The sequence below is a fragment of the Ornithodoros turicata genome, chromosome 5 (assembly GCF_037126465.1).
Source record: "Ornithodoros turicata isolate Travis chromosome 5, ASM3712646v1, whole genome shotgun sequence".
Lineage (NCBI taxonomy): Eukaryota > Metazoa > Arthropoda > Arachnida > Ixodida > Argasidae > Ornithodoros > Ornithodoros turicata.
In genome coordinates this window covers 69,754,798-69,782,613 of record NC_088205.1, presented here as the reverse complement: position 1 = coordinate 69,782,613, position 27,816 = coordinate 69,754,798, and the positions used below count along the sequence as shown (strand labels likewise).

At 47.6% G+C, this 27,816-nt stretch overlaps 3 protein-coding genes across 4 annotated transcripts in view; 2 read left to right on the top strand and 1 right to left on the bottom strand.

Moving 5' to 3' along the window:
- The window catches only part of LOC135394665 (leucine-rich repeat-containing protein 24-like), a 255,982-nt gene that overhangs the window by 101,207 nt on the left and 126,959 nt on the right, over window positions 1-27,816 (bottom strand). The gene's annotated exons all lie outside the window — the stretch shown is intronic.
- Window positions 17,178-20,150, top strand: LOC135395924 (uncharacterized). The gene has a single exon (XM_064627010.1). The coding sequence runs from the start codon at window positions 17,178-17,180 to the stop codon at window positions 20,148-20,150; it is 2,973 nt and encodes a 990-aa protein (XP_064483080.1).
- On the top strand, window positions 20,391-24,212 carry LOC135395923 (uncharacterized protein K02A2.6-like). The gene has a single exon (XM_064627009.1). It carries the CDS (start codon window positions 20,391-20,393, stop codon window positions 24,210-24,212), a length of 3,822 nt encoding a protein of 1,273 aa, XP_064483079.1.

The window sequence follows — 27,816 nt, the reverse complement described above, 5'->3', positions numbered from 1 at the left end:
AGGCATGTCCAACATTTGCCGTGTCGTGACCCCATCTACGCTACACTGACCAATGGGCGACGAATTTCGCGAAACAAGGACCTTCGGCGTTTCTGCCTACTCTCTGCATTTACCTTCCGACTGAGGTAAAACAGCAGAAAAGCTCCCACGAATAACCATGAAGCAGAATCACGCGCGTCGTTGCTAGCATCCGTTTTAGCTTCTCGCGAAAAGGCAGATCTCGCGCCCTGCGGGAAATTACGCGACCACGGCGAGACTGAGGTATGAACGACGGCGTATGACAACGGCGACGGCAACGGCACGTTACCATTGACGTTGCTGTATGTGTGAGCGACCCCGATATCCACAAGAGTGATTTTACCGGCTGAGACGTCGAGCGAGACACTAGCGAGGGCGAAAGAAGCAACATTAGCGTTGAGTGCACTTGACCATCTCAGCCTTATATGTGACGGTTTCTCGCGGATTCCTTGCGCCTCCAGAAGATTCTGTACGCTCGCCACAGAGTATTCCTTCTTCCGCTGCGCGTCCCCTATAGCAGCATCGCTTTGAGCGCCCTCCTGCTCGCGTTTTGTAACAAATCTTCCAACGTTTCCTCCAACGTTGTTCCGGTACTCTTTGCTTTTTTTTCGCGATATCTTCTTGGTGCGTGCTTTTATCCTCGCCCTTCTCCGCCAGCATCTCGCCCTATATAAAGTCGCTTGTGCGGATACCTGATTGCAGTACGTGATCAAACTTTTTCGGAAGGTATCGCAGCGTAAACGCTTTATTCATAACGTCTGGAACATATCTCCGTACACTACGTTCGTAATTTACGTAAAACTTCGACCAGAATTTTGCTTCTGACGTCGTATTTTAGGTACTGCTTCGAGCGCCTCTCCGTCAAAAACAGCTCTAAAATATTTGACGCTTAACCTCAACCGACCCAACCAACGAAAGCCGTATACGTTTTCGGGAGACTGCGTTAACCTGCTTTCGTGAAAGGAAGGCGAGAGTTAACCTTGCTTGGATGGTGTCTAATCTCGCTTCACACGACAGCCCGGTTTTGTAAAAGCGAGCCCTTGCCGTGCTTTTCTTCTATTTTTTTCTTGTAAACGTGACGTGCAAATATCCTACACTTATGGAGACACTTAGACGGGTAACCTATGTAGCCAGTATCAGTGCTACCACAAGTAGAAAATACAAACATCACGGTTTCAGCTCAGAACGTTAAAATTACGCTGGTTGCGTCAATAAATTTCGATTTAAATCAGTTTAAATATATATATATATCAATACATTTTGAATAAACACAGGAAAACTCATCGGATTTAGCGAGGCAGAAGGTACAGTTCAAAGTTCAAGTACAAATCGACCCATTTATATAGTCGCAGGTGAATCGCTCGGCTTAAGTTATTCGGTTTTTGTATTTTTGTACAGGAAAGAAAACTTTGCATTTGTAACTCCACAGGCTAGAACAAATCTTGTTCTATATTGGCCATACGAATTAAACCCTGGTTTTTAAGAGATACTCCGACAAATTGCGAAAATATAGACAGCTAACTCTGGTAACTGTGTGCCCCAGACTCGGGCAGAATGTTACAGCCAGTGGGGGAGTATGATACCAAGAGCATACAACCAATTAATTGATGGAAGGTCAACTTCGAACGTGTAGCATGGCTCGGGGCGAGCATCACACTAGAGTGACTAAATAAGCTTCGCTTCAGAGTATCGACACTGAGTTCCAAGAGCGAGCACGCGCCATCTTGTTTCCGCGCCACGGTAGCCACGCGCACGCGCACTTCAGGCGCATTTTTGCGGACGATGCCATCTATCGTGCGCGGGTGATATGTTCCTTCCTCTTGCAAACGGCTCATCAAGGCTCACGGCCTTCAGCTCACCTTGACATCCTCGGGACGCTCTGGTGAACAATACATGGATTATCGCACAACAATCATATACTCTTCTCTATCCCACTGCGAGCATTATGTTAGCTGTCTTTGATCCTCAACTGGGAATGGCACCGGTGTGGTGCGGAAACAAGATGGCGCTCCTGCTCTCCCCTGAACCTCAGTGTCGATACTCTGAAGCGAAGCTCATTTAGTGACTCTAGGGAAGGCAAGTCGTCAACAATATCGCTCCTATTTAGCAGTGCCATATCAGGAACGTCGGGATCGACAAACGACTTCGGTCTTTTTTGGTCTGCCTCAGAAAACGTATGTATCTACTGCAGGAACCTCGACTTCGTGTAGAAGCCGTACTATTCACCACACTCTCGTAGACTGCTTCAGCGTGCGCGATGTGCTGCCGTAACACCCCATAACACAGCTACTGAGATGCGCACATCAGTACGTGGCTGAGCGCGAGCAAACAGCATGTCATCTTTTCATTCATCTACTACAGTCATAACGCCTAGGATTCAGGTCACTATTGTTGTATACCACAAAGAAATGTCATCAAAATAGTTTTTCTTCCTCGAAATACGTCCTCCAATAAGATCTGCCTACCTGACAAGGCTACGCCATTTGTAGCATCAACTGATGACGATGTCGCACTGTCTGACGTTCAGAGTTACATATTCGATTTTCTAAGGTTCCCATATGAGGCAGATATCGGCAATGTAACACTAGGCCCCACGCCTCACTGTGCTTTCCGTTCTCCTACTTGATGGGAAAATACGACAGAAAAGCACTTGTACAAAGTACACAATTAGAGATGCTACTAAAAATAAAGTACAAGTACTCCGTAGTCCATGGTGCTTCAAGTACTCTCCATCACTGCACTGGAGGACAGCGAATGCGCAGTTGATGTAACTTATTTGGTCTTACAAAACATGGTTAAAAAGGTCAGCACCGTCAGCTGTCAACATTCTTCTACTGTGCCTTCATTGTGTGAGCGCACTGGCGTGACTATAGAGCTCATTATCGAGCACAATATTTAAAATTATACAAAGTCAGAACAAAAACAGAAACAAAAATCGTCACGGTCGTTAATCTCATTTCGAAGGGAGTGGGGGGATCGTTCGATTTTGTGACACAGCGGGAGAATTAAAGGTCAGGGCGGAAGTAAGGGAAAGTTGGATTACAAAATAATCAGACAGAAAAAACAAACAAAAAAATTCAGAAAAATAACCGGAAGGAGACCCAGCACGCGCCCAGCCACGCCATTTGAAACTGAGGTCTCCAACGAAGTTAAAAGAAACTACTACGCCAATAAATTTCTAAATTGTCCAAAGACGCAGGCGATTCAGAGGGTGCGGCACGCGCGGCCGACTGTGTCATTAATTTTACAGCGACGGCTTCTCATTTATTGACCATTCAAGGCTTCTGACCCAATTATATGGCTCGGGCTCCTAATCACCGACTTAATACCAGTGCGTGTTTGCTTTTATTTTTGCATTTTTGAGCCTTGCAGTGTTTTACTTGGGAAATCTCTCGATTCTTGATTTTTAAAGCACGTGCGCTTAAAGCTCGAAAGGGCAATGGGGAGTAAAAATCGGTGCTTCGCAATAGAGACATTTTTATCTGCTCTCTCTGCCATTGGTTAGTTTTTGGCCCTATATTCTCCTAAAACGAAAAAGCGAGACTGTGGCTCCCAAAGTGAGCGATATCTAAAAAAAAAAAAGAGAAAGAAAAAACAAAAAATAGGACAGTTGAATAACTTGTGAATTCATGCACACAATGAGAGACAAAAATCGACGGGTTCACTCTATCACAGACGATAAGACCTCAATATTCACGGTACCCTATCGTTAGCAGGCTTTTGTGTCACTGGTCCGAATCGCTGGTTGTGGTTAAATAAAGTTTATTATTATTATTATTATTATTATTATTATTATTATTATTATTATTATTATTATTATTATTATTATCTTTAATGTAGCACCCGAGAGGTAAACAGTGTCTTTGTAAATGAAATATGGATTTTATTTGAACCGAGACGTTCATTACGAGGTAAGAAATACTTATACGCATAAAAAAAATATAAATCATAAAAGTGCGCAACGTTTTGAGCTGCTAGAAGATGAGGTGGGATTATAACAGGGAGGTGAGTGCAACAGTCGAATACGAGACATTCCTAGCGGACCACCATCGAAGGAGTATGCGAGCGGTGCGGTTACGCAAAACGTAATCTCTATTATGATAGTGACGTTGATATGATAGCATTCCTAGACGTTGCCGCCATAGCTGCAGATCGCACACTCCCTTCATGGCGCCTGTGAAAAGCCCCGGATCGTCACGTATAGGATCAACGTTTCACGGGCACACCAAGTCCCATCCATGAAAATGAAAAAAAGAAAGAAAAGAAAAAAGACATCGGGACGTAGCGCACCATACACAATCTCCGTGCTAGCCCCGTTTTACGCATATTTTACGCATCGTCAGTATACAGACAGTAGAAAGCCAGACAACAGTCCGCTGCGCTTCTAATCCTAAACGCGTTCAATGCCTTATCAAGTGTTGTATGTTGTTGCGATTCTCGTGGGAGTCAGCTCTCAAGGAAAAGGAGAAGGCAGGGCCCGGTCCAATTGTAGAAGAGCGTTTATTCTACAGGGTGTTACCCTATAAAAGTCTACCCGCGCCGGCCATGATCTCAGTTGTCTCGCGACGTAAAACCCCCAATTATTATTATTATCTACCCGCGCCGGCATGCCTTGCTCGCCAATTTACCAATGCAGGTGGTACGATGTGTTGCCTACGTATAAAACTCATAAGGACATTCCATCATGGTAAATATCGAAGTGATTGAGCACCGTAACGCAAAGTTATAGCGCAAAACGTGAAGTTCCCGTAGTCAAAACCGCCAAGATGGCGGTGTTGTGAATCGCTGTTGTGACACAGCTCCCCAGACGGCGACGTGTCGCTCTGGCAATCCATCCATCCGTCCATCCAGTCAGCGATGTCCCCGAGTTATGTTATTTCACTGCCTTTCAGTAAGCAGACGACCTCTCTTTTGGGTGTCGTCAGCTGAGTTCGTCGGCATTTTCGTTCCCCACGTTGCTTACTTCTGAGCAAAATATGACAGTTACACGAAAGCGAAATGAAAACTGCGGTTCCATCCACCTGGAAGGATATGCGACACGTCGCCGTCTGGGGAGCAGCATGTCAACTGCTCTTCTCAACGCCGCCATCTTGATTGTTTTGACTACGGGAATTGCACGTTTTGAGTTATAACTTCGTGCTGCGGCACTCAATCACTTCGAAATTTACCAAGATTAAATGTCCGTATGAGCTTTATATGAAGACCGCACAATGTGCCACCTGCATTGAGTAATTGCCGAGTACGGCATGGCGGCACGGGTAGACTTTTATAGGGTAACACCCTGTACATAGCTTTGACGAACAAAAGGCGCGAGGCCCTACAGCATCTCGCTTATATACAGACGAACAAGAAAAACACATATACAATTCAAAGTTTATATCCTGCCGTTTGAGCACATTCGAGCAATTCTCCTGTGAACTCCGGCCCCATCCTGTTCATCACTCCCGGGGCACTCAAGTCACATGATCACACATTTTTGTGGTGATGTTTTCATCTACGTATCCCATTTCAAAGTGTATAGATTTGTGTAGTTTCCCTTTCTTCTTTTCTGAATAACGCGCCCTGGAGTAGCCAGTCCCGAGTGGCTCGGGACTAACATCTCCATTTTTTCTTTTACAAATCAATCAATCAATCAATCAATCACATCACGAGCCGATTAGGTTAGAGCAACCACAACAACAACTTCATTTTGAGATGATGAATGGGGAGTTTCATCGCCAGGGGCGATACTCTACCCCATTGCTGGTGGGGATGCGGAGAATGAAATAATGAGCCCCTTCACAATAAGGATCAAAGTCGTATGGTATCCAGAAGGGTGAAGAGAGCTTTGAGGGCAGAGCGTTGGTAGGCTGGATGTGGCCAGGGACAAAGCAATTTTGATAGAGAGAGGGGGCGAGAGTTCAGCTGATTAAGAGGCCCGGAGAGTGCGGTTCGCGAAGGTTTGTAGTGTGGGCAATGAAGAAGAATGTGCTCTAGATCTTCTACAGCACCGCAGTGACAGCATCTGCGAAAGTCAACTTGTCCCAAGCGGTAACGCCACTGAGCTGTAAAAGCCACATCGAGTCGCATTTGATGAATTAACGGAGCATCTTGACTAGAGGTGTTTCGTGGCATGCGGAAAGCGAGCGTTGGATCAACTCTTCACTGCATAGATGGGAGGGGGAAGGAAGTCAACTGTCCATTGACGGGAAGCCAGGGGTGTCACGAGACGTTGAAGAATGCAACGACGATCTCCTCTCAACAGCGCAATACTCGTCCGTCTTCGAGACGAGACAGCTGCTTCTGCGGCGCTGTCGGCCTGTTCATTCCCCGCGACACCACAATGGGCTGTCACCCACTGGAGAACCAGCCTCTGCCCTGCTCCGTACACAAGGTGGTAAGCCATTAACACATCCGTCACATCAGGTTACGCTGGCTGCGTCTGGGTGGCATTGCGAGGAAACAGTCCCAATCGTAACAATGTGAAGCTAACGATAGACTTCACGAAGACACAATGTATTACGTGTCGGCGGCAAAAGTATTAACGAGTATGTGAAGAGTAGGCGGCGTCGAAACACTATCCTCCAGCGGTCGGCACCCTTGAGAAAAGCCTCGCGCACGAAAGCCTTCCAATCAGCAGGAATTCACATTAGACGGTCGCTTATCCACGATCACCGCAGCCCGCTTTGACGGCGAAGGAAAATGCGTTTAACGGTACAAAACATGCGCAAAAGTAAATTGCGCAGTACAAGAACGCTAGTTCGGATGCTACCGGCCATACTTCACGAAGCTGCGGTCCTCAACTCAGCTCAACGGGTGAAAAGAAGAAGAAGTAGGCGGATGGCGAGGAGAATCAAACGAAGAAAGAACAGATCCCACCCCTCCAGGCCACCAGGGATCCAATTTGCGAAAGATCGCATCGCTGGGCAGCGAATTCCGAAGGCCCAATCAACCATTGCAGACGTGAAGAAGTGAAAACGAAACCGAAACTAGCAGACGCACAAAACAAGCAGACCGGCTAAGGAAAAGCAGGAAAAAAATAAGTTCGGGAAGGAAGAAAGGGATTCGCCCTGGAATCCGCTGTGGCAGCCATAGTTGCGCGACTTTATACCCTCACTGACTCTCGGCCGGGTGACACTTTGCTATTTCAGTGCGGGGGCAGTTGCTCACTCTTCTTTTTCTTTCCGAATGACACGCGCTCAGGTCTAAGTTTCTGCTAGACTTGACGTCGTCGTCCTCCTGCTGCTGCTGAGTGTGCAGATTCGCCTGAGCAGGCCTCGGAAAATTCTCTGCGTTCGTCCGACTGTGGATAATAGCTTCGATGGAGGTTGGAGGGTAAGTGAGGGAGGAGATGTGGAGGGGACGCTAGAAAGCGAGGAGGGGTTAGTGGTTGCGTTGGGGTTGTCGGCGAGTGTTAGCTGAAGGAATGAATACGAATGAGGCAGAGGAGGAAAGGGAGGAAACAAGAGGAACTAAATAGTCAACATCTTTCTTTTCTCCTCTAAGCTAATGTACTGTATTGTTCAAGACGGAAGCCATGTTGAATTTTAAAATGATCTCATGTGGCAACAACAACAACAACAAAAAAAAAAGTTTCAATTATGATGTGGATTGATGTTTCGGTGTTCGAATTGCTTCAATTTTGAGACGAAGGGAAGTGAAGCGTTTTCTGAACTGCTATCGAAGAACTTGTGCAGCGACTTTCATCTCTAGACTATAACCTGATGCACGCAGCCGTGAGGCCTACAAACGGCAAGCTGTTATCATCTCCACCACTGCCGTTGGCTCATGGATTGATGCACGATTCGTAAGGTGACAGCAGTTTGGAAAAAGCAAATTCGTGATTATCAATAAAAGTTGTGAACTGCATTTAAAAAGTTAAAAAAAAGGAAGAAGAAAGATTCGTACAGTGTGGTAACCACCCGTTCGCATACGTGTCGGCCACACTAATGACGATAAGAATCTGCGATTGAATCGTTGATCTCTCTGACACACAGATCACACAGATTTTTTTTTAACCACTGTCTGCCTTTTTCACGACTACCATACGTCAACTGTTATTGTTAGTAGGCATCTTGTGTGGTGTTCGTCTATTGTGTGTTTCAGCCGCAGAACCGCTATACTGCTACATTCCATCATGTTCCTGGGTAATATAATTTAGTTGTGTTCTTTTTTTTTTTTTTGCCATTTTCGAATTCTTGCGTGTGTTTAGATGGGGTGCGGGTGAACTAGAAAGAAACTAGTAAGAAACGCCAACAGAAAACACTAATTCGTCGTTTCCGGACAGGCAACGACTGCACGTCATACTGTTATGTTAGACTTCCACCGCTGTCATCCAATCAGCCGATTACTGATCTTATTCTTCGCACGAACACATCACACACGAACACACCACAGAGGACGTACACAAGAAAAGCCGAGTTCGCGAAAAGCGAGCCGGAAGCAGCCCAGCACATTCGCCGGGGCCCTCATTAGACGAGCACGCCTCGCGAAGAAGTAAAAAGAAGAAGAAGAAGAAGAAGAGGCAGCAGACAGATAAGATAACGACAACGCGCTGAAAGGTTTCGCCCCTCCCCACAGCCCTCCCAGAGAAGGGGGAAAACGAAATGGAATCCACCAGAAAAATCTCAAAACAGACGAAGCCTAAAGGAAAACAGACACGCTAAAGGAGGCTGAAAGAGGTTAAAAGGGTTATCGGCACATTTCCCTGCGACGAGGTGTTATTTTTTTTCTTTCCTTTTCTCCTTTTCCATTTAATGCCCATACTTCGAAAGAAATACACACGCAGAAAAAAGAAATCTCGAAGAACAAGAGCTATTTTCTGAAAAGAGCCTTTGTTTTTATCCCAGCCTCGTAATCGAACATCGTCGAGGCAACCCTGTACGGTGGATGATAAAAAAAAAAAAAAAAAAAACGTGAACGGGAAAGGACCGGAAACAAAATCTTGAATAGGAGTGGCAAGAGAAAGGAAGTGCCAAGAGAGAAAATATTTTGACAAGCATAAAAGGAAGAAATGAAAATGTGGCGTCGTCTTCCCGTGGGCGACGTAGTTTACTTTCGGTACATTCGTTCTTCCCGTTTTTTTTTTCTTTTTCCTTGTTTTTTTTTCTTTTTTTTTTTTTGCCGTCATTTCCTGTGGTGCGATCGGATAGTCGCTGTTGTTCCCATAGTAACGAGGGTAATCCACTTATTTTTCGGTGCCGTTTCCTCCACGATGTCGGTAGCGGCGTCCGTGCGAATAAATCAAATGCTAGAAAACGTGGAATGAGCCGTATAGAAAGGGTTGTACACGGTCATAAGTGAGAGGGGGCGATATGGCTGGGAGGGGGGGAGGGAGAGAAAAATTTGCTGCCTCTTGCCATTAGCGAAGACGTGACTCGAATTTGCAGGGAGGTGACGCAAAATCGGATTGGTGGTCGGGGAGATATGTCGCGTAAGAAAAATGGATGGCTGATTAGATTGGCACTGATTGTAGTTACTGGGTGAATGCTACCACGGAGGTATAGCAAAGCTACGCCGGAGCTCGATAAAGGAGAGTGCACCGCGGTGAGAAAGCATATAGGTCAGGGTAAGTCGTAGTTGGGTTGTGGCTTATAATGCATTATTCGTTGTAACGGAACTAACGCTGAATTCTCGCGAGGAGTAACACGATAGGCGCTCGCTTCATTGGCTGTGGAAGTCACGTGGTCTCTGACGTCGCGGATTCTCGCGAGGTGTAACGTAATACTTATCCGTCCATTTGCTTGTGTTGAAGATTACAGGAGGGTCATTTGGTTTTGAAGTCCAACGCGTTACCGGCAGAGCCTTCAACGGTGTTTCCCTCTTTATCTTTTCATTTTTGCAGCAACAACTATTAGCGGATGACCACAGAAGTGTTGCTGGTCGCTTGGCCTCTTAGACACGCTCGAACACTTTAGACGCCAGCCTACTTTACTGCAAGGGAATGAAAGTATGCAGAAGGTAACCCAAACGAGTAATTTTGCTTTTCACGAATCCTCCTGTCGTCCAGCGGTCATGTACCAAGAAAGAAACATCTTGCAGCACATCTGATCCCTCAGGACTATCTATAGTGACCCCACTGTACCACTCCGTGTGTAAATACCGGGGAATCGATCATCTGCATGTGCTAAACGGATCGGTAAACACACGAAAATACATAGTAATTAACACGGCGAGAATCGCGATATGTGAACTACCCGCGTGTTCTCCCATCACATGTTGTACGAAGGATGTTACATACGACACTGTTCCCAGTAGCCATGCTGTACGCAGTGTTCCATAGCAGTTGCGATTTATGGTGTCGTCGATCCCACCGACCGAACGAATGATGATGCCAAAGTTTATCTCACGCATATTACATGAGTGTCCATTGTGCACCTAACTGTCCGGCCCCTGCACTGAACGTGAACTAGAGTAAGCGTGTAGAGTATTGATGAAGAAAGGAACACATTTTCACGTCTTACTCAGTGAGCGTGTGACCATGTGACAGACAGCTGTGACACATCGAAGCTTATATGCCACGAACATACGTCTGTGGCATTTTGAAGGAAATGCGACAGGGCGGCAACAAGAAACTCCTTACCGCATTCTTATACGACTCTCTTTCTGCTACCAATACATGCCGTTTTCACCGCTTCCGGTTTGGTGTCAAAACGACATCCGGTTTCACTGCAAACACGCGCTCTGCGCCAACCACTGTGCTGAATGGTACAGGTATCGCTGTACCCCTTCTGATACCTCAGATACCCCTTCTAGCTTCTGAATTGAGGAGAGAGGGTGGTATACGCCATTTCTAAAAAGGCGTACGCCCCCCGTTTGCAACAAATCAAGAAAGCGAAAGATATAATTCTGCATGGCGGCTGGATACGAGCGTCCTCAGTCGTGGAAGGACCGAAGTCTTCGTGGCACCGGAAGTTGTGGCGGGGGCTTGTTTATGTTTACCCGAGAATGTCATGTATATTGCCCAATAGGACCACAGGGGACATTTGTTTTTTGTTGATAATTTAAATTACTCGGGAAATAAATTGTTTAAATGTAGTTGGCATTTTTATTCGTTTTCGTAGCCACAACGTCCTTGTTGTTACGATTCGATATTGATATTGATTGATTGCTGTCTACTGCGAGTGGTGCTTGTCTAACATTTTGATTGTTTTTAAGTGTACCGACTTGCCAGTAGGAGAGCCAATTTCCGTAATAATCATATTAAAGTTTTCAACATCTCCCCCTGTAACGCTCCCTTGGGACAAATAGTATTGAAAATAAATAAATGCCTCTATACTGTCAACAGCATCCTGCATGTCGTCACGCTAAAAAAAACTACGACTCCCTGTAGGAGAGGTAGGTAACCTTTCACAATTTCCTACCTTCATTTTCGCTGTTAAGTACGCACCTAACATCACAACCACCATCTTGCTTTCATACGCCCGTTACCTCTCTTCAACCTTATTTCCTTCGAAATCACTCACTCGTAATTTGCTTACTCAACGACCAGAAGCTACACGTTATCCACTCTAACTCACCATACATTTCCGCATCATTTTGGTGCCTCTCGAAACCTCTCCTTCCCCCGCACAAATAACACGCGATACAGCGGTTTAACTCGCGGCCAAAATCACGCAGTCCCCCAGAAACAGTTTGCTCCTCTTCTCTCCCCCCCCCCCCCCCCCCCCCCGCAAACATCGCTTCTTCGTCCGCCTGCACATCAGACGCGCGAACATTTTCTTTCGGTCCAAAAACAGACGATTAATGAGCATCACAGCGAGTCTCATCTAAGGCCTCGCGGGCCGCGCTGACAACGAACGCCCACACTGGAGGGTGTTGTTTTGGTGTCGTGCGGAGAAAGGGTGAGTCCTTAATGGCGTCGCTTCCGGTTTCCGGTAGAATCATTAAACACGTCCGCCGCTGGAATGTCGTTCATTTTCCGAGCGAGCACGTTTCGTGATCAAATATTTCATGCGTCGCAGAGTCACGCTCGCCTACGCGGTGGAATATTGAGGAATATGGAGAGTTTGAAGTTCCGGGCTGGGGGAAAAAGGGGATGTATCCCGACACGTTCGGGAAGAGGTTACTGGCGTAGGCTGGTTATGACAGGTTATGTTAGACGCTCTACTTTTTGAGCGCGTAGGTATACTTCGCTGTTTTGCAGCAATGTTTGGAAGTATAACGGTTCAATAAGTAGTACATAAAATGTACACGATTTAAGAATTATTTGTTATACAGTGCACATGTTATGCATCCCTTGTTTTGATGTGCAGCACGTGCTTCAAGTTTCAAAGAGGATGACTTATGGTGAGCTGCGTGACGTGAAGGGAGATCCACAAGTTAGAATTTCAGTCGCTTATTTGTGAAACGTTACTTTTAATGAACAAAAAAAAAAATCTCCATGCATCGCCATTCATCCAAAATCGGCAAAAATCGCCATTTCTTCTCCCTTTACAACTGTTATGGACGGACCTACACGACTGTCCACGTTAGTGGACCCTATAAGGTTATCGTTTGGAACAAGCCTTGGGTTGAAGAAAGGCACGCCCTAAAGGGACTCGACAAAAATTCTCACTAAGCTCAAACATGTGCAACAGCCTGTACTTTGCCTTCGTGGCCCAGACCTGTGACTGCCAGTAACCCTAGTTAGTGATCACACATGAATATAAAAAGTAAAAGATAAAAGTGAGACAGCACTACTCACACTTTCCTGCCACGAAGCCTCCGACAAAGTAAACATCGAAATCTGGAGTTACACCGCTGGGTAGAACTCACTCAGCCCTTTCACATGTTAACAAACTAAACTTTGTGTCTCTCGTGGGTTACACTTTGCTCGTAGGAAGAAGAATAAAAAGAAGAAGAAAAAGAAAGAAAAAATAGAAGGGCAGCACAGAAACCGGAAATTTCGTCTTCTGTTACAGAGGAACTGCGCACCGCAATCCCTTAACGCAGGTCGCATCTCTATCGCCCTTTCAGCGACGCTAACTTGAGATGAGTAGCAAAAACAAACATGCGAGAAGAAAAGACAGAAGAGAGACCTTTCCAGCAGTCCTAAAGCACTTTCGCTTGTACGTAGGACACAAGCTCTTTTGCTTCACCGTGAAAGTAGTACCGAGGTATCCCTTTCTATACATTATTATTGCGGCTCCCATTGTAACCCTGGAAGACCCTCCATCAGCTATTTATATATGTGCAGCACGACCTGAGGGAACTCTGCCCCTTGTTCTGCGGGGGCCCAGACTAATTTCGAAGATTGCCCACGGCTCCCGTCTTCCTTGTGACACGGGATCTCACTTGGAGATCTCCCGCTCTTCGAGCTACTAAAATGGAAATGAGGTAAAGAAGAGCGGGATTTCTTTCCTTTCACTTTTTTTTTTCAATTCGTTTCCCGGTACGTACACGATTGAAATCGGTGTTTGAAATGTTGATGACAGAGTACACATTGTGTGCGGTATGTCGTGGGAGAGACACCGTTGGCGTTTTATTTTCTCCCCTGTTTCGTGCTGTTTTCTCAATTTGTATAGTTCGGATAAGGTATAATAAAATCAAAATGAAAGTAAATAAATCTAAATATAACAAAAGCTAAATGCGAAATTACTCCGCAATATTATGCCGCGCGCGAACGTCGCTAAGGGCGCGCTTGTAAAGCGTGCTTTGCCACAGTAAGGATCTTACTGTGGCGAAGTGTCCCTGCATTTCCCAATCATCGAACATTATCTTTGTGATGTAACCCATGAGTTGCGGGTAATCCATTCCGAGACGAATGTCGGCACAGTTCCCCCTGAGGTCGGCCCAGAAAGCATACTAACCCCCCCCCCCCCCCGTCCCCCACTCCTTCCTGCTGGTCCTCTATTCATCTGTCACATCTGTATGGCACTCATAGCCACAGTTGCTTCGCGGCGCTAACACAGAATCCAAAAACAGAAACGAAACATCGTGCCATGAAACATGAATCTCTGTCTATAGTTCATGCACAGATGGCGGTGCATTACATTCAATGGTTCCCCTTATGCTTCGCGAGCGCATTCCTTGTGTTAGAACGCTACACGGTCTCAGCAAAGGCAAAGAACGTCCCGGCTGTTTTTGTGTGTGTGCGTGTTTTGTATGTATTTGGAGAAGCATGCTACCCACAGCACTCACGACACACGGAACCACCACGAATATACAAAGAGTAAGCAGCTAATGGACCTGTGGCGGAAATTAGGCTCCAGCCAAGAGTTATAGCCGAAAAGAAGGTCCCGACGTTTCGGAGTCGTCCTATAATGGACCTATATGTATGCATGATATGATATCATAATTTACTCTTGAAAGCTACCGATGAAACGAAGCTTGACTGCTTTAAAAAATATACAGGGTGTTTCCTCTAACGGGTCCAGAAATTTTATTTCAAGCGAGCGATAAAAGAGAGACGAGTGCTACTTTTCAGCTACTTGACTAAGAAACAGGTGCTACTAGTGAAGCAGTACCTGTTTCTTACTCAAGTAGCAGAAAAGTACCACTTGCTTTTTTTTTATCGCTCGCTTTAAATATAAGTTCTGGACACGTTAGAGCAAACAACCTATATATATATTTGCGCTTTCCCCGAGCACTGTCGCTTACCAACTATGTCTCCTATGACATTTTATTCCTGCACGTCGAAAATCACTCTCCAAAATTACGCGAATTTGCGTAGGAAGCTCACTCGGCTTATGGCTGCGTCTTTTGTAGACAAGGAGAAAGGGGAGTGCAACCCAATCTCGCGCTATTTGATCCCAACAGCTTTGTCAACCACATCTTTTCATAGATGGAGGAAACAAGCCATTTACGTAACCCTACCCCACGCCAACACATGCGCCGAAAAACGTAAAAAGAAGGTAAGAAAGAACGATGAAGCTTCTCTTTCACTCTGTTGCCTGAATAACGGAAGTCTCCGATGTCGAAAAGTCGCGCGTTTCGAACTGAGACTCGCTCGGGGGTCGGCCTCCGAAGAAAAAGCGCTGGCCGATAGCAGTGAAAGGCGAGCTTGTTGGAGTAAATATACAGGAGGTAACTTTTCTTTGATTCAGAAGAGAAACGAGCCAGAACCGCGAAGCAACGAAGACAGCACAGATTCAAGACCACCAGCCCGACTTTGTCGTGACTTAATCCCCCGTTTTGATCATTATTATCATCATCAACACCAACAACGCTCCTCTTCCTAAAGGGCGGCAAGAAAGCAGTCGAGCTGGTTGTAATGGTGTTAACGACGACGAGCGCTCTGTATAGGCTCGCGAGATGGCAAAGAGAAAGACGACGAATAAAGAGTTGCCATTACTGGTCATCATCTGTCGATATCACGTCATATCCTCTTGATCGCTTCATTGATAATGGGCTACCATCTCTCCCGGTAGTAATAAAACCTACAAATGGCACGTCCATTCGCTCCAAGAACCCAAAGGTCCTTATTCGCTGTTTAGAACAGGTTACTCCTGATTTCCGCGACATCTCCGAGGTGCGTCAATACGGAAGGGACGGCATCGTCTGCAGGTCCCGCAACTTGACAGTTGTCCAGACCTTGCTGACGACACGCTCCTTCGGTGGCCTGCCCGTCGAAGCTTTCGTCCCGCATCATCTTGCCTGTGTTAAGGGGGTGGTGCGTGGCGTTGACGTTTCACTGCCTGCGTGTGAACTTATCGAGCTATTCGATTCCGTTGGTGCTCTGGAAGCCTTCCGCTGTAGCAGGTTGGACAATGATAAACGCGTCCCCACCGAGTCGGTAATCGTCACGTTCGCCGGTCACACTTGCCCTTCTGAGGTGAAGTCGTGGCCTCTCATTTTTCGTGTTGATCCCTTCCATCGCAGGGTCGTACAGTGCAGACACTGTTTCCGCTTCGGGCATGTGGCCAAGAACTGTAAATCGGATGTATGTTGTAGACGTTGTGGTGATAAGCATGAAGAGCTAGCGTGCCCTGACGGTGCCCAGCTGAAATGCCGCCTATGTGGGGATCCTCACTATGCTGACTGCGAGACCTGTAGCTCCCGTGACCAAGAGGTGTTACTTTTGGAAATTATGGATTCTCGGCACTGCTCGCGTTATGATGCTCTAGCTGCTCTAAGGGGTCGTGGTTCCAGTTTTGCCCAAAAGGCCCAGAGGCCTGTCAATGGCGACCTGGAGAAGATGATCTCTGCTGCCGTGGAAGCTGCTGTAGCCAAGCTCAGGGAAGAAATCAGTCCGATGATTACAATGCTTGCGTCCCTCTTCCCTCCCTTGCAAGAGGCCGTGGCACCTCATGCCTCTAATAATACCAGCGTCCCCTCAGCTGAACCTTTTGCGGATATGCCTGCTCACGCACCTCCATCTCGTCTTCCGGCACCCAGCCAACCCCAACCTCAGCTTGCCGACGCCGAGTCTGCTGATCTTGAAATGGACTCCGCTTCTGCCATCTCCAAGCGTGGGGTCTCCCCGTCATCACCTGGTCACGGCACTCCCGGTGGAAAACGCAACAGGAAGGGCAATAAGAACATGAACATGTCTGGTACTGTCACTGATGTCCTCGCTGCAGCGGTTGCGGAATCCATTCTTAGTGATGGGTAGCCTCCGAATTCTGCAGTGGAATTGCTACTCGATACTCTCTGCTCTCCCTGACCTGCATACTCTTGTTTCCTCTTTGACCCCGGATATTATTTTGCTGCAAGAAACATGGCTCGCGCCTTACCGAACCTTCTCTTTTCCCAATTTTCACGCATATCGTCTGGACAGATCCGCTGGTAAAGGTGGTGGCTTGCTGACTCTGATTTCCTCCAGACTAGTGCACTCATCCCGCATTATCCATCAGATCATGTCACCGGCTTGTGAAGCCTTAATGGTGCAAGTTACTATGCCGGGGAACCGGCCCTTGTGCTTCATCAACGTTTATTGCCCGGCTGGCTTTCAATCAGCCTCAACCTTTGACACGATTGTCTCTAAATCATCTGGCTCTTATGTAGTGGCGGGCGACCTCAATTCTCATCACGTCATGTGGGGTCACAAAACTGATTCCCATGGGTGCGAACTCTGGGACTGGATTTGCAGCCACAACATGTCCATAGCCAATGACGGTTCGGCAACGTTCGTACGAGGAACCACCCGATCTGTACTCGACCTCACGTTGTGTTCGTCACATGTACGCCCGTCATCGTGGATGACGGTGATTTCTGGTACGTCTAGTGATCATCTCCCCATCTATTTTGAAGTGGCATCAATGACTACGCACCTTTCGCTTGTGCCCCGTAGCTACCGTGTTCTCCGTGAGAAGAAACTGGCTACGTTGCTGCAGGCGGCTACCAGCCTCTGTGCGGTTGACCGCGCTGTGGCTTCGGTGTCGGCAATATCCCAGGCGATCGAGCAGTCCTCCTTTCAAATTACGAAGCGGTCGCCATCCAGTTGCGCACCATGGTGGAACGACGCATGCACAAGGGATTATCGGCGGCGCAAAGCCGCTTGGAAGCAGTTGCTATCCAACACCTGCTACGCTAACTGGAAGAAGTACCAGATCGTTAAAGCCTCATTGAAACGAACGATTTCTGCTGCAAAACAAGCATTTCATAACGGTCACAACTCCTTTCTGTCGCACCCGAGGCACTGGAAAGCCCTCCATCGCCATATCGCGTTTATTCGCAGCCAACGCTCCTGCTCTCCCAGCGATCTTGCTGTTTTGTCTGACGCGGATGCGCATCAGCGGCTTGAAGACGTGGCCATAGGTTTAGCCGCACGATTTCACAACACAGTACCTCTCCCTCCTACCCCGCCTTCACCTGGGTCGTCGCACCCTGACTTCGTCGCGGTTACATCGGCTGAGTTGGACTGCATAGTGCGCGCACTTCCCGCAACGGCTCCTGGTCCTGACGGTGTATCAGCTGGCGTGATTAAGTCCTTGTGGTCTTCCCACCCACGTGCCCTGCTCGACATTATTAATACCTCGTTAGAGACCTCGTGGATCCCTTCTGCATGGAAGGCGGCCAGAGTTGTCCTGCTTAAAAAGGTGGCCTCGAAGGGTTTGGCTCTCGACAACATACGGCCTATAGCACTGACGTCTGTCCTGTGCAAAACTGTAGAGCGGGTCATACATCGCAGACTATCTGACTTTGTGGACTCAGCAGGCGTCTACAACTGCAGTCAAATAGGTTTCCGGTCGCGGTGCTCCGTCTGGATGGCCCATCTCAACCTTGAGAGTCAGCTTCGCCGTGCCCAAGAGATGGGTGAGTTCTCAGCCCTTGTCACATTGGACATAGCCCAGGCATACGACAGCGTTGAGCATTGTGTACTGCTGCAAAAGTTGGCGTCTGTTGGTGCCCCGATGTATATCTTCTCATGGGTCAGGAACTTTCTCTTTGGGAGGTCATTTCAGTGCTCAGACCGGCACCTTGTCTCATCGTCCCAGGCCCTGCACAGGGGCGTGCCTCAGGGGGCTGTTCTGTCCCCATTGCTCTTTAACATCCTCATGAGCTCCCTCCCTCTGGACCCGGGCATCTTGACTATCACCTACGCCGATGATGTCGCCTTTTTTGCCTCGGCACACTCCTTGCACACGCTCTACACTAAGCTCCAGGGACATGTTGATCGCATACTCGCGTGGACTCGTGAAGTCCACCTCTCTCTCAAAATCCCAAAGTGTGCGGTGCTCCTGATCCCTCCTCCTGGCTATCGCGGCGCGACGCCCCACATTGAGCTGATGATCGGCAACCAGAGCATCGACCAGTCTCCCACACTGAAGTACTTGGGTGTATGGTACGACGACCGTTTGACCTGGGGATACCACGTTGATTACATCAGTAAGAGGGCCTCTGTTGCCTTAGGCTGTCTTCAACGGTGCGCTAGCGTCCGTGTGGGTATGCGTCGGAATGCGTTGCTCTATGTATACAAATGTTACGTTCGCCCTATACTGGAGTATGGATGTGTCATCTTCTCTCATCTTCCCGACTACCGGCTGAGGAAATTGTTTATCTTAGAGAGGAAGGCGATACGCTTATGCTTGGGCCTTCCTAGGTTCACTGCCAAAGATGCTCTGTATCTTGAGTCCCATGTCCTGCCGCTGAAGGATCGCTTCCGCCTGCTAACCGTGAACACTCTGCTCTCATTGTTGCAGAATCCCCTTGCTTTAGAGCATAATGACTCTCTTAAATATATGCGATCCTGGATGTGTAGACGATGGCGGAAATCAAACATCCCTCAACTCCTCTTTGCTCAGCTTCTGCTGACCCCGTTGGACGTCTCGCTTGTAGACATTGCCCCACCTATGCCCCCGCCAGTGCCAATTTCCGTCCAGGTTCTCGATATATTTCGTCCCGGCGCGAAGCACACCTCCTTGAATCATCTCCAGACTGTGTTGAATTGCCATTTTTCTCGGTTCTCCGATCACCTCATCATCGCAACTGATGCATCTGTCTCGGACGAGCGGGCCGGTGTGGGTATTGTCATCCCGCAACTTGACGCCCGTTTCCCTATCCGCTTGCCCGACTATACACCTGTTTACGAGAGCGAGTTCCTGGCAATGGTCCTCGCACTACTCAAAGTGCCCCCGCTTTTCTGTAAGGCACTTCTCATATCCGACTCCTTATCTGTGGTATCGGCCTTGGACTGTCGCGATAGCTCGTTGTTCCCAGTCCTGGCCTCACTCGCCCCCTCTCACATATCACACCTAATTGTAACCTGGGTTCCAGGCCATTGTGGGCTCCCGCTCAACGAGGCCGCTGACACCCTGGCGAAGATGGCCCTGTCCGGCCCCGTGCTTCCTATCCTCCCGCCGGTTGCTGCCGTTGTCCGTGCCCGTTACAAACGCTATCTATCCCTTGCTCGGCCTCCTCCCCGCCTCGGCTATGAACACCTGTCTTTCGCTTGGAACCCGCGCTATTGCCACTCTCGACGTGCAGAAGTCTGTCTGACGCGTCTCCGGTGTCTTGCCCTCCCGCTTAACTTTTACCTCCATCGCAGTGGGGTGCAACCTTCCCCAGGGTGTCCTGCATGCGGTCACGACGAAACCCTCCAACATTTTGTTCTCGACTGTAGTACCTACCGCCGCCTTCGCCTACAGTCCCTCACCCTTCCACTGCTAAGGTTCAGCGTGCCCCTCTCATTATGCGCATTACTCTCGTTCGGTGCGTCCCATACCGGAAAATGGAATCCTGTCATCGCAGATAATCTCATTTCATTCGTTGCCGGCTCCAACCGGTTCTAGCCCTTAGTGTCACTGTCACACTCATATCATACTGAATTAGCCCTGGCCAATCTCCCTTGCGGATCGCGGCCATCTTCTTGGGGAGAAGAAGAAGAAGTTGCACCACGTGTGACATGGTGGCAGCGGTGTTACGTCAACGACGTGGCCAGCGTTCGAAGCGAAAGGATTAGCCCTAGCTGGCAGAAGTTCGCAATGGAAACGACTACTACGCCGATGACTTCAACGTTGGTAGCAGCAACGATGACAAGTATCCTGCCTCCGCCCAAGCCACTCGATGTTACCGGCGATCTTTGGAAAGCTTGGAAGTTGTGGAAAGGCGAGTTTAGACTCTTCTCTACAGCGACAAATCTAAAGGCGCAGCCAAAGGAAGTTCAGGCCGCGACCTTCTTGGTTATACTGGGTGAAGAAGGCAGGAAGATATGCAATACGCTACAGTTTGAAACGGAAGCGGACCGTGACGATGTCGACAAGCTTATCCAGAAACTGGAAGAGCACTGCAAACCGACGCTCAATTTAACGTACCACGAATTTCTGTTCGGATCGCGAAACCAGAAAGAAGGGGAGCGATTTGACGAGTGGCTGACAGAGCTTCGGATACTCGCTGCTAGCTGCGAGTTCGGGACCTTGGAAAAACGCATGCTGCGTAGCCGCATAATCCTTGGAGTTCGCGACAAGAAACTTCAGCAAAGGCTGATCTCGGAAAATCCGTCATGTGAGAAGGTTATAGAAACATGTCGGATGAGAGAGCTCAGCAAGCAGCAGTTTGACGATATCCAGAAGGAAAAAGATGAAGTGAAGGAAGTTCACGCGGTCACGAAGCGAACGAGAACTTGTTCGAAGTGTGGATATACGCACGATAAAGATGCATGTCCGGCGCAAGGCAAGGAATGCAAGAGCTGCGGTAAACTTAACCACTTCGCCAGTGTGTGCAGAAGCAAAGGACAACGAAAGAAATATAGAAGGAAGCCGAAGGCAAAACAGGTCCTTGAAGTGGAACGTGAAGAAGACACTTACTTCTTGCAAATGCTGTCCGTAAATAACGTCGCATCGAGCGATCTCTGGTCTGCTGAGGTAACGATCGAGAACGTGAAACTAAACTGCAGAGTAGACACTGGTGCCAATTGTTCCGTAATCTCAGCCGGACAGTTGAGAAAAGTCACTAACAAGAAGACTACAAAATGCAACGTTACGTTGAACACCTTCTTTGGCTTCAAGCAAAAGGCCGCAGGCAGGATTCCTCTGCAAGCATCATGTAACGGCCAAAGCACAAAAGTGCTGTTCTTCGTCGTACCACAAGAGGTACCGCTTACCCTGAGTGGGAAAGCGTCGGAAGAACTAGGTCTGATCCAGCGCACAGTGCATTCGGCAGTTGCTACAAAAACAAGCGACGAACATCACTTGTACGGACCAGCACAACCCTATCGGGACGTCTTTGAAGGCCTTGGAAAGCTAAAAGGGGTACAGTACCACATGAAGTTAACACCCCATGCAAAAGGAGTTGTAAAACCAGCAAGGCGGATTGCCGTTGCACTGAAAGACAAAGTCAAGCGCGAACTCGACCACATGGAAGCCGACGGAGTAATCGCCAAGGTGACGGAACCTACCGAGTGGGCGAGCAACATGGTGGTCGTGGTCAAGAAAGATAAGGTCAGGATCTGTCTTGATCCCGCAGATCTCAACAAGGCGCTCCTTCGGGAACACTACCCCATGGCGACACTCGAAGATATCGCGCCGCGTCTGGGAAAGGCAAAGTACTTTTCGACACTTGACGCATCGTCTGGCTTTTGGCAAATTCAGCTCGACAAGGACTCCTCATACATCTGTACTATGAGCACACCGTTTGGGCGATACCGTTTCCTAAGGATGCCGTTTGGGATTTCAACAGCTCCTGAAGTCTTCCAGCGAGCTATGCACAGGGTCCTACAGGATCTCGACGGTGTCGATGTCGTAATGGACGACATCCTTGTCTGGGGAGGGACCAAGGCTGAGCATGATCAACGCCTTATGAGGCTGCTGGAGCGATGCAGGGATGTAAACCTCAAACTAAACATCAGGAGATGTTGTTTCCTTCAACAGCAAGTACGGTACTTGGGACAAATGATCACGTCAGAAGGACTTGCTGTGGATCCAAGGCGAGTAGAGGATATTCTCGCCGTTACTGAGCCAACAAATGTCAAGGAACTTCGTACCTTCCTTGGCATGATCAACTTCGTGTCAAGATTCATCCCCAATGCATCACAAGTGTCGGCACCGCTACGTGAACTGCTCAAAACAGATACAATTTGGGAATGGTCAACCAGACACAAAGACAGCTTCAAAGAGCTACGCGAAGCGTTGACGAAGGCACCGGTTTTAGCGTACTTTCAAGCACACAAGCCTGTGACGCTATCAGTCGACGCTAGCCAGGATGGAGTTGGAGCTGTCTTAACACAAGAAGGGCATCCCGTTGCGTATTCCTCCCGTTCCCTTACGGAGACTCAACAAAGATATGCACAAATTGAAAAGGAGATGGTCGCCATTGTACACGGCTGCGAGAAGTTCCACGAGTACATCTTCGGACAACCCAGCGTAAAGGTCGAGTCCGACCACAAGCCGTTGGAAGCCATTTTCAAGAAGCCTCTCCACGGATGTCCACTTCGTCTACAAAGAATGAGGCTCGCACTTCAAAAATACCCGATTAACGTTGTATACAAACCTGGAAAGGAAATGTTCATTGCAGATGCTTTATCACGCTTTCCGAAGCAGGAATGCCTGAGAGAAGAGGAGCACTTCTATGTAAACGTACTGCAATACCTCGATGTTTCCGACGAAAAAATAGCGGAAATATCGCGAGCGACACAACGTGATAGCCAGCTGCAGAAGATCCGAAAATACGTCGAAACAGCATGGCCTAACAATAAAAACGAAGTTGACAACGAGGTGCGTCAGTACTGGACCTACAAGGAAGAAATTCACGCGCAGGATGGTCTGCTGTTTCGTTCCAACAGACTAATCATCCCAAAGGGAATGCGGCAAATCACACTAAAGCTGTTGCATGCTTCACACTGTGGAGAAGAAAAGATGAAGGAGAGAGCGCGGGACGTCATGTTCTGGCCCGGGATCACGTCTGAGATTGAACAACTAGCAAGAAACTGCGCTCTATGTGAGAAGCATCGACCACGAAACGAGAGACTTCCTATGATAAGCCATGAACTCCCTAAGTTGCCATGGCAGGTTATCGGCGCTGACCTTTTCAGCCAGGGTGGAAGAGAGTTCTTGATCCTTGTGGACTACTACTCTTTCTACTACGAAGTCAAACCACTAAAGCCATCTACAGCGAAAGAGGTGGTAGCCATATGCACAGACGTGTTCACCACGCATGGAATTCCAGTAAGGTTTCTGAGCGATAATGGCCCACCTTTCGGCAGCCATGAGTTCCGAGAAGGCATGAGGTTCCTCGGAGTCACGCACATTACTTCTAGCCCTCATTACCCGAGGTCTAACGGCATGGCTGAACGAGCAGTGAGGGAAGCGAAGAAACTACTAAGCAAGTACGCCTATGAGAGCACAGAATTCAAGACTGCTCTGCTCGAGTGGAGAAATACTCCGCGGGACAAGGTGTTAAAATCACCAGTACAACGCTTGATGGGAAGGAGCACCCGGACACTTCTTCCGGTACATTCAGCATGTCTGCAACCAAGCCTGGTACAGCCAAAGGATGTGGTATCACGGCTTCAGCATCTCCGCCAACGTCAGCAGGTCTACTACAACAGAGGAACTAGACAGCTGCCTCAACTGCTGCCGGATAGTCCAGTGACAGCCTACAACAGCAAAGTCAAGACTTGGGCACCAGCAACAGTTGTGGGGTCCGCCGGGGCACCAAGGTCCTACATCATAAGGACGAGCGACGGTGCTGAGCTTCGTCGTACTCGGGAGCATCTTAGATCATCGCAATGTCAGCAGCAGCAACCTGCTTCCACTCCCGAGAACGAACCACGGTCGGGTCCAGCCACGGAGTCAGTACCAGTTCGTCGAAGCACCAGACAACGTCGAAGCCCTCGGAGATACCCCCTAGAAGAGTAATCTGTGGCTCCGTATCATGCAAGGACATTTCAAGAAGAGTCAAGGAAGAGTTTGGGTTTTGAGTTTTGGGACAAAATATCTTTTGTGTAATGTTGACTGGGTTCTTTTAGACTGACTTGAGAAAGGGGAGATGTAATGGTGTTAACGACGACGAGCGCTCTGTATAGGCTCGCGAGATGGCAAAGAGAAAGACGACGAATAAAGAGTTGCACCACGTGTGACACTGGTGATAATTGATCTTCATAACGAACCCTGATACCGGGGAAAAAGGGTCAAAGAGACTGACATGATGAAACGAATTCTACGGGAAACCTTAGAGAAATGTACGTTTGGGAATGTCATTAGCAGTCCTTCTGCTTCCTACACGGAGCAGTTGAAAATGTTTCTTTCCCCTTTTCTCCCCTTTCCCTCTTGATGTATATATCTGTGTGGGATAGAATAAACTTTCAGCTGTGTTTGAGACACCTGTTTAGTGTGTTTTTCCCCAGTCTCAGGGTTCGTTATGAAGATCAAGTTCCTCTTCCTCTTCCACAGGCACGCATATGTATGTGCAAGCATGGGCATGTTCATTCTTCCAAGCTGTTTGTAGTAGCCGCCCCCTCGGCTGTAGAGGCCGACATCTCCGTAACTTTCTTCTGGCACCTCGCCTCACACAGACTTGTGGGTATTTTGAGTACAGTCTTCAAAATACCAAACGTACTCCATTTTAAATACTTTTGTTAGTATTTTAGTATCCTACTGAGTACCTTTTCGGAAAGGTATTTGTACTCTTGAAAGGTATTTCAGTTTTTTCTTTTTTTTCAGTATTTTCTACTCAACACTCTAATCACCCATGACGAAAACCCGAGACTGGGAAAAAGACGAAAAACAGACGACACAACACTTGAGACTTTGTGTTGTGTCGTCTGTTTTTCGTCTTTTTCCCAGTCTCGGGTTTTCGTCATGGATCTTAGCCACCAGCTCGCTTGCTTTTTAACCATTTTAACTCTAATCACTCTTCGTTTGTGTGTTTGCCTTCAGACCATGGTCAGTTTTACAGCAACGTACTGTTGGCCCACTATAAAGGTACCCGTGCTTCCATTGTCTTTTTCTGCTTGCTTTCAATGTCTTGTGGAGAAGGAGGCCAACCTATCCACCAAGTAGATTATTTTTCAAAGAAAGAGACGCAGGTTGACTGATGAGCACTGTGGAATGCAACCCCTGCATAACGAGCAAATGAGTCGTTTAGTTAAGGGGATAGTTCGCTCCTCATGCATCGATTCGTCAATTGCTGTTGCAGACGGTAGTGTATTTCGAACTTTATCAGGTTCGCGCATTAGTTTCCCGCAGCACGAGTGGTATGATTTAGTGCAGGCATCTGAAAGCAACAGGAACCACAGAAGTAGGCTTTCCCGCAGAGAAGGACGCACGGGCGACGTCGGTCTGAGAACAACGTGACGTCAAGAGGGCGGCCCGTTTCCTTCCTATCGCAAGCCCTGAAGCAACGTCACGAAACGTCACGCGAGCCGACCGCCCCCTCCCGTAATAGGCCCCTCCTCCGGCGCTCAGCCGCGCTGCTGATGTCTACAGGAAAAAAACTGAAAACTCAGAAAATACGTCGATATGAAACGAAAGGGATTGACGTGGAGCTGTTCGTTGTCTATTGCACACGTCCAGCACGTCTTCTTTTTTTTTTTTCCGCTTCCGTTAGGGAGCGAACTATCCTTTTAAATACTACTACTGATAAAAAGACTGCAATATATTTCGTGGCCAACACTCGCATATCTTAAAATTATCTTAAATACATTTGGTCTAGTTACTATACTCTACCCTAATTACTTTCGTTTTTAAGTATTTGTAGTGTATCTTAAGTACGGACTCCCTTCAGTATGACTACACGTCAACACCAACAATCGCTTTAACGGGACAACAACAGGTACAGAAGGAACGACGCTTCAGAGGGCTTCAGAAGTGTGCGATATTGCAAGCAATCTTAGTGACCTTTTAAAAAAATGACATTCGTATTTACGAAAGGTTTGGGATTTGCGTCTAAGACTGTAGGCTCACAGTTTGTGCAACCGTTCACGTGTCCAGAACGGAATGCGAATGGAACGGAATGGATATGTGAATAAAAATATGGAGATAGCGGTTCCGCAACTGGTCGTCCGTCTACTCCATGTGTGCAGAATTCAGAGGCACTCGAACTGCTTTCAAAGTCCGGCGCACGAGGACAGCGTTCGTCCAGTGGTGTTCTCACGCCGTTTTGGATGTACGAAATAAACGCGCACCGTTTGCTGTAGCCATGAAATATAGTTATATAAAATTTTCACACTAATATCACAGGCATTGAGCAGGAGTATATGCAACAGGTGAAACAGACTAAGACACAGACAGGCAAACGCACACAGTCTCTGCAAAACTAACAACTGGAGATTATTCGTCGGAGACGCAAAATGTGCCTGAGTAAATATAGCCTGATGTGCAAGTGAACATTGTAAGCATGCATGTCCTCCCAATAACCCAATAACAGGCTCTTCAGAATAACCCAATAACAGACACGAAGTCATGATAACGCACAAGACCTATTGACTCGTAGGTACAGAGAACCTTTCATGACGCTCCGAATTCCCTCCTGTGAACAATCATGAAAGTTGCTTTTTAAACCTTGCTTTTCGCTCTGTCTGCGTTACCACAATTTACCTTCCCCTATATCTCCCCCTTTCCCTTTCTTTTTTTTTTTTTTCATCTTTAGACATATCCCCCCGATATCTCCTTCTACCTCCTTTGCTCTGCAGTCAACAATCAACTCAGCCTCGTCTTCCACAACGACCTCGGTTCGTTAGCTACCAGCAAGGACAAACAAAACACTATGAATAGTAAACAAAGATGGGGTCGATGAGACAGACATAGCAAAACCAAATTGCACACGCAAACACTGCGCGCTAAGAAAGAGTCCCCGCCTCCGAGTAAAAGAAACGTGGAATGCTATACAGAGGTGGGGAAATTATTTTATTTGGTGACGCATTAACGACTACTAATTACAATTTCGCAGAGTATTGTATTACACTGCTTGTTACTTTTCGTGTTTAGTAATACATTAGTTTCATTACTTTCATCAAGTAATGACATTACTTTGGCGTTTCCCCACTCCACCGATGTAATGCCCTCCACAGGGATTTTTGGATGCCAATAAATTGAATTGAATTACATTTTTCCAGTAATCTCTAAAAGAGGCCCCGAGTGCCGTTTCGCAATGCGTATCGTAAAAAGACGTACACCTTACTGGGGATTATAGTAATTAGGGTTCATGCAAAATCGCTACACACGAACGATCTCGTCGAGAGATGAGGGCAGTACGCATAATCTAAATTGGCAATCATAGACAACATTAACCTCAGTGTCAAAGTATACAGTTGGTGTTCAAATACTCCACATGGGCTCTGTCCTCCTCCTTGATGACTTAGCCAGTGACAAAGGTGACTGGGAAAGCCAGCTTGAAGATCTTCCTTGCCTGCACCACTCATAATTCTTAGCTGTTGACTTTAGACAACGCATAAACTTTCAACGCGAGTATTGGGAAATGCCAAAATCTGATGGCATTGCATTTCTGATTACTCCCCCGCAA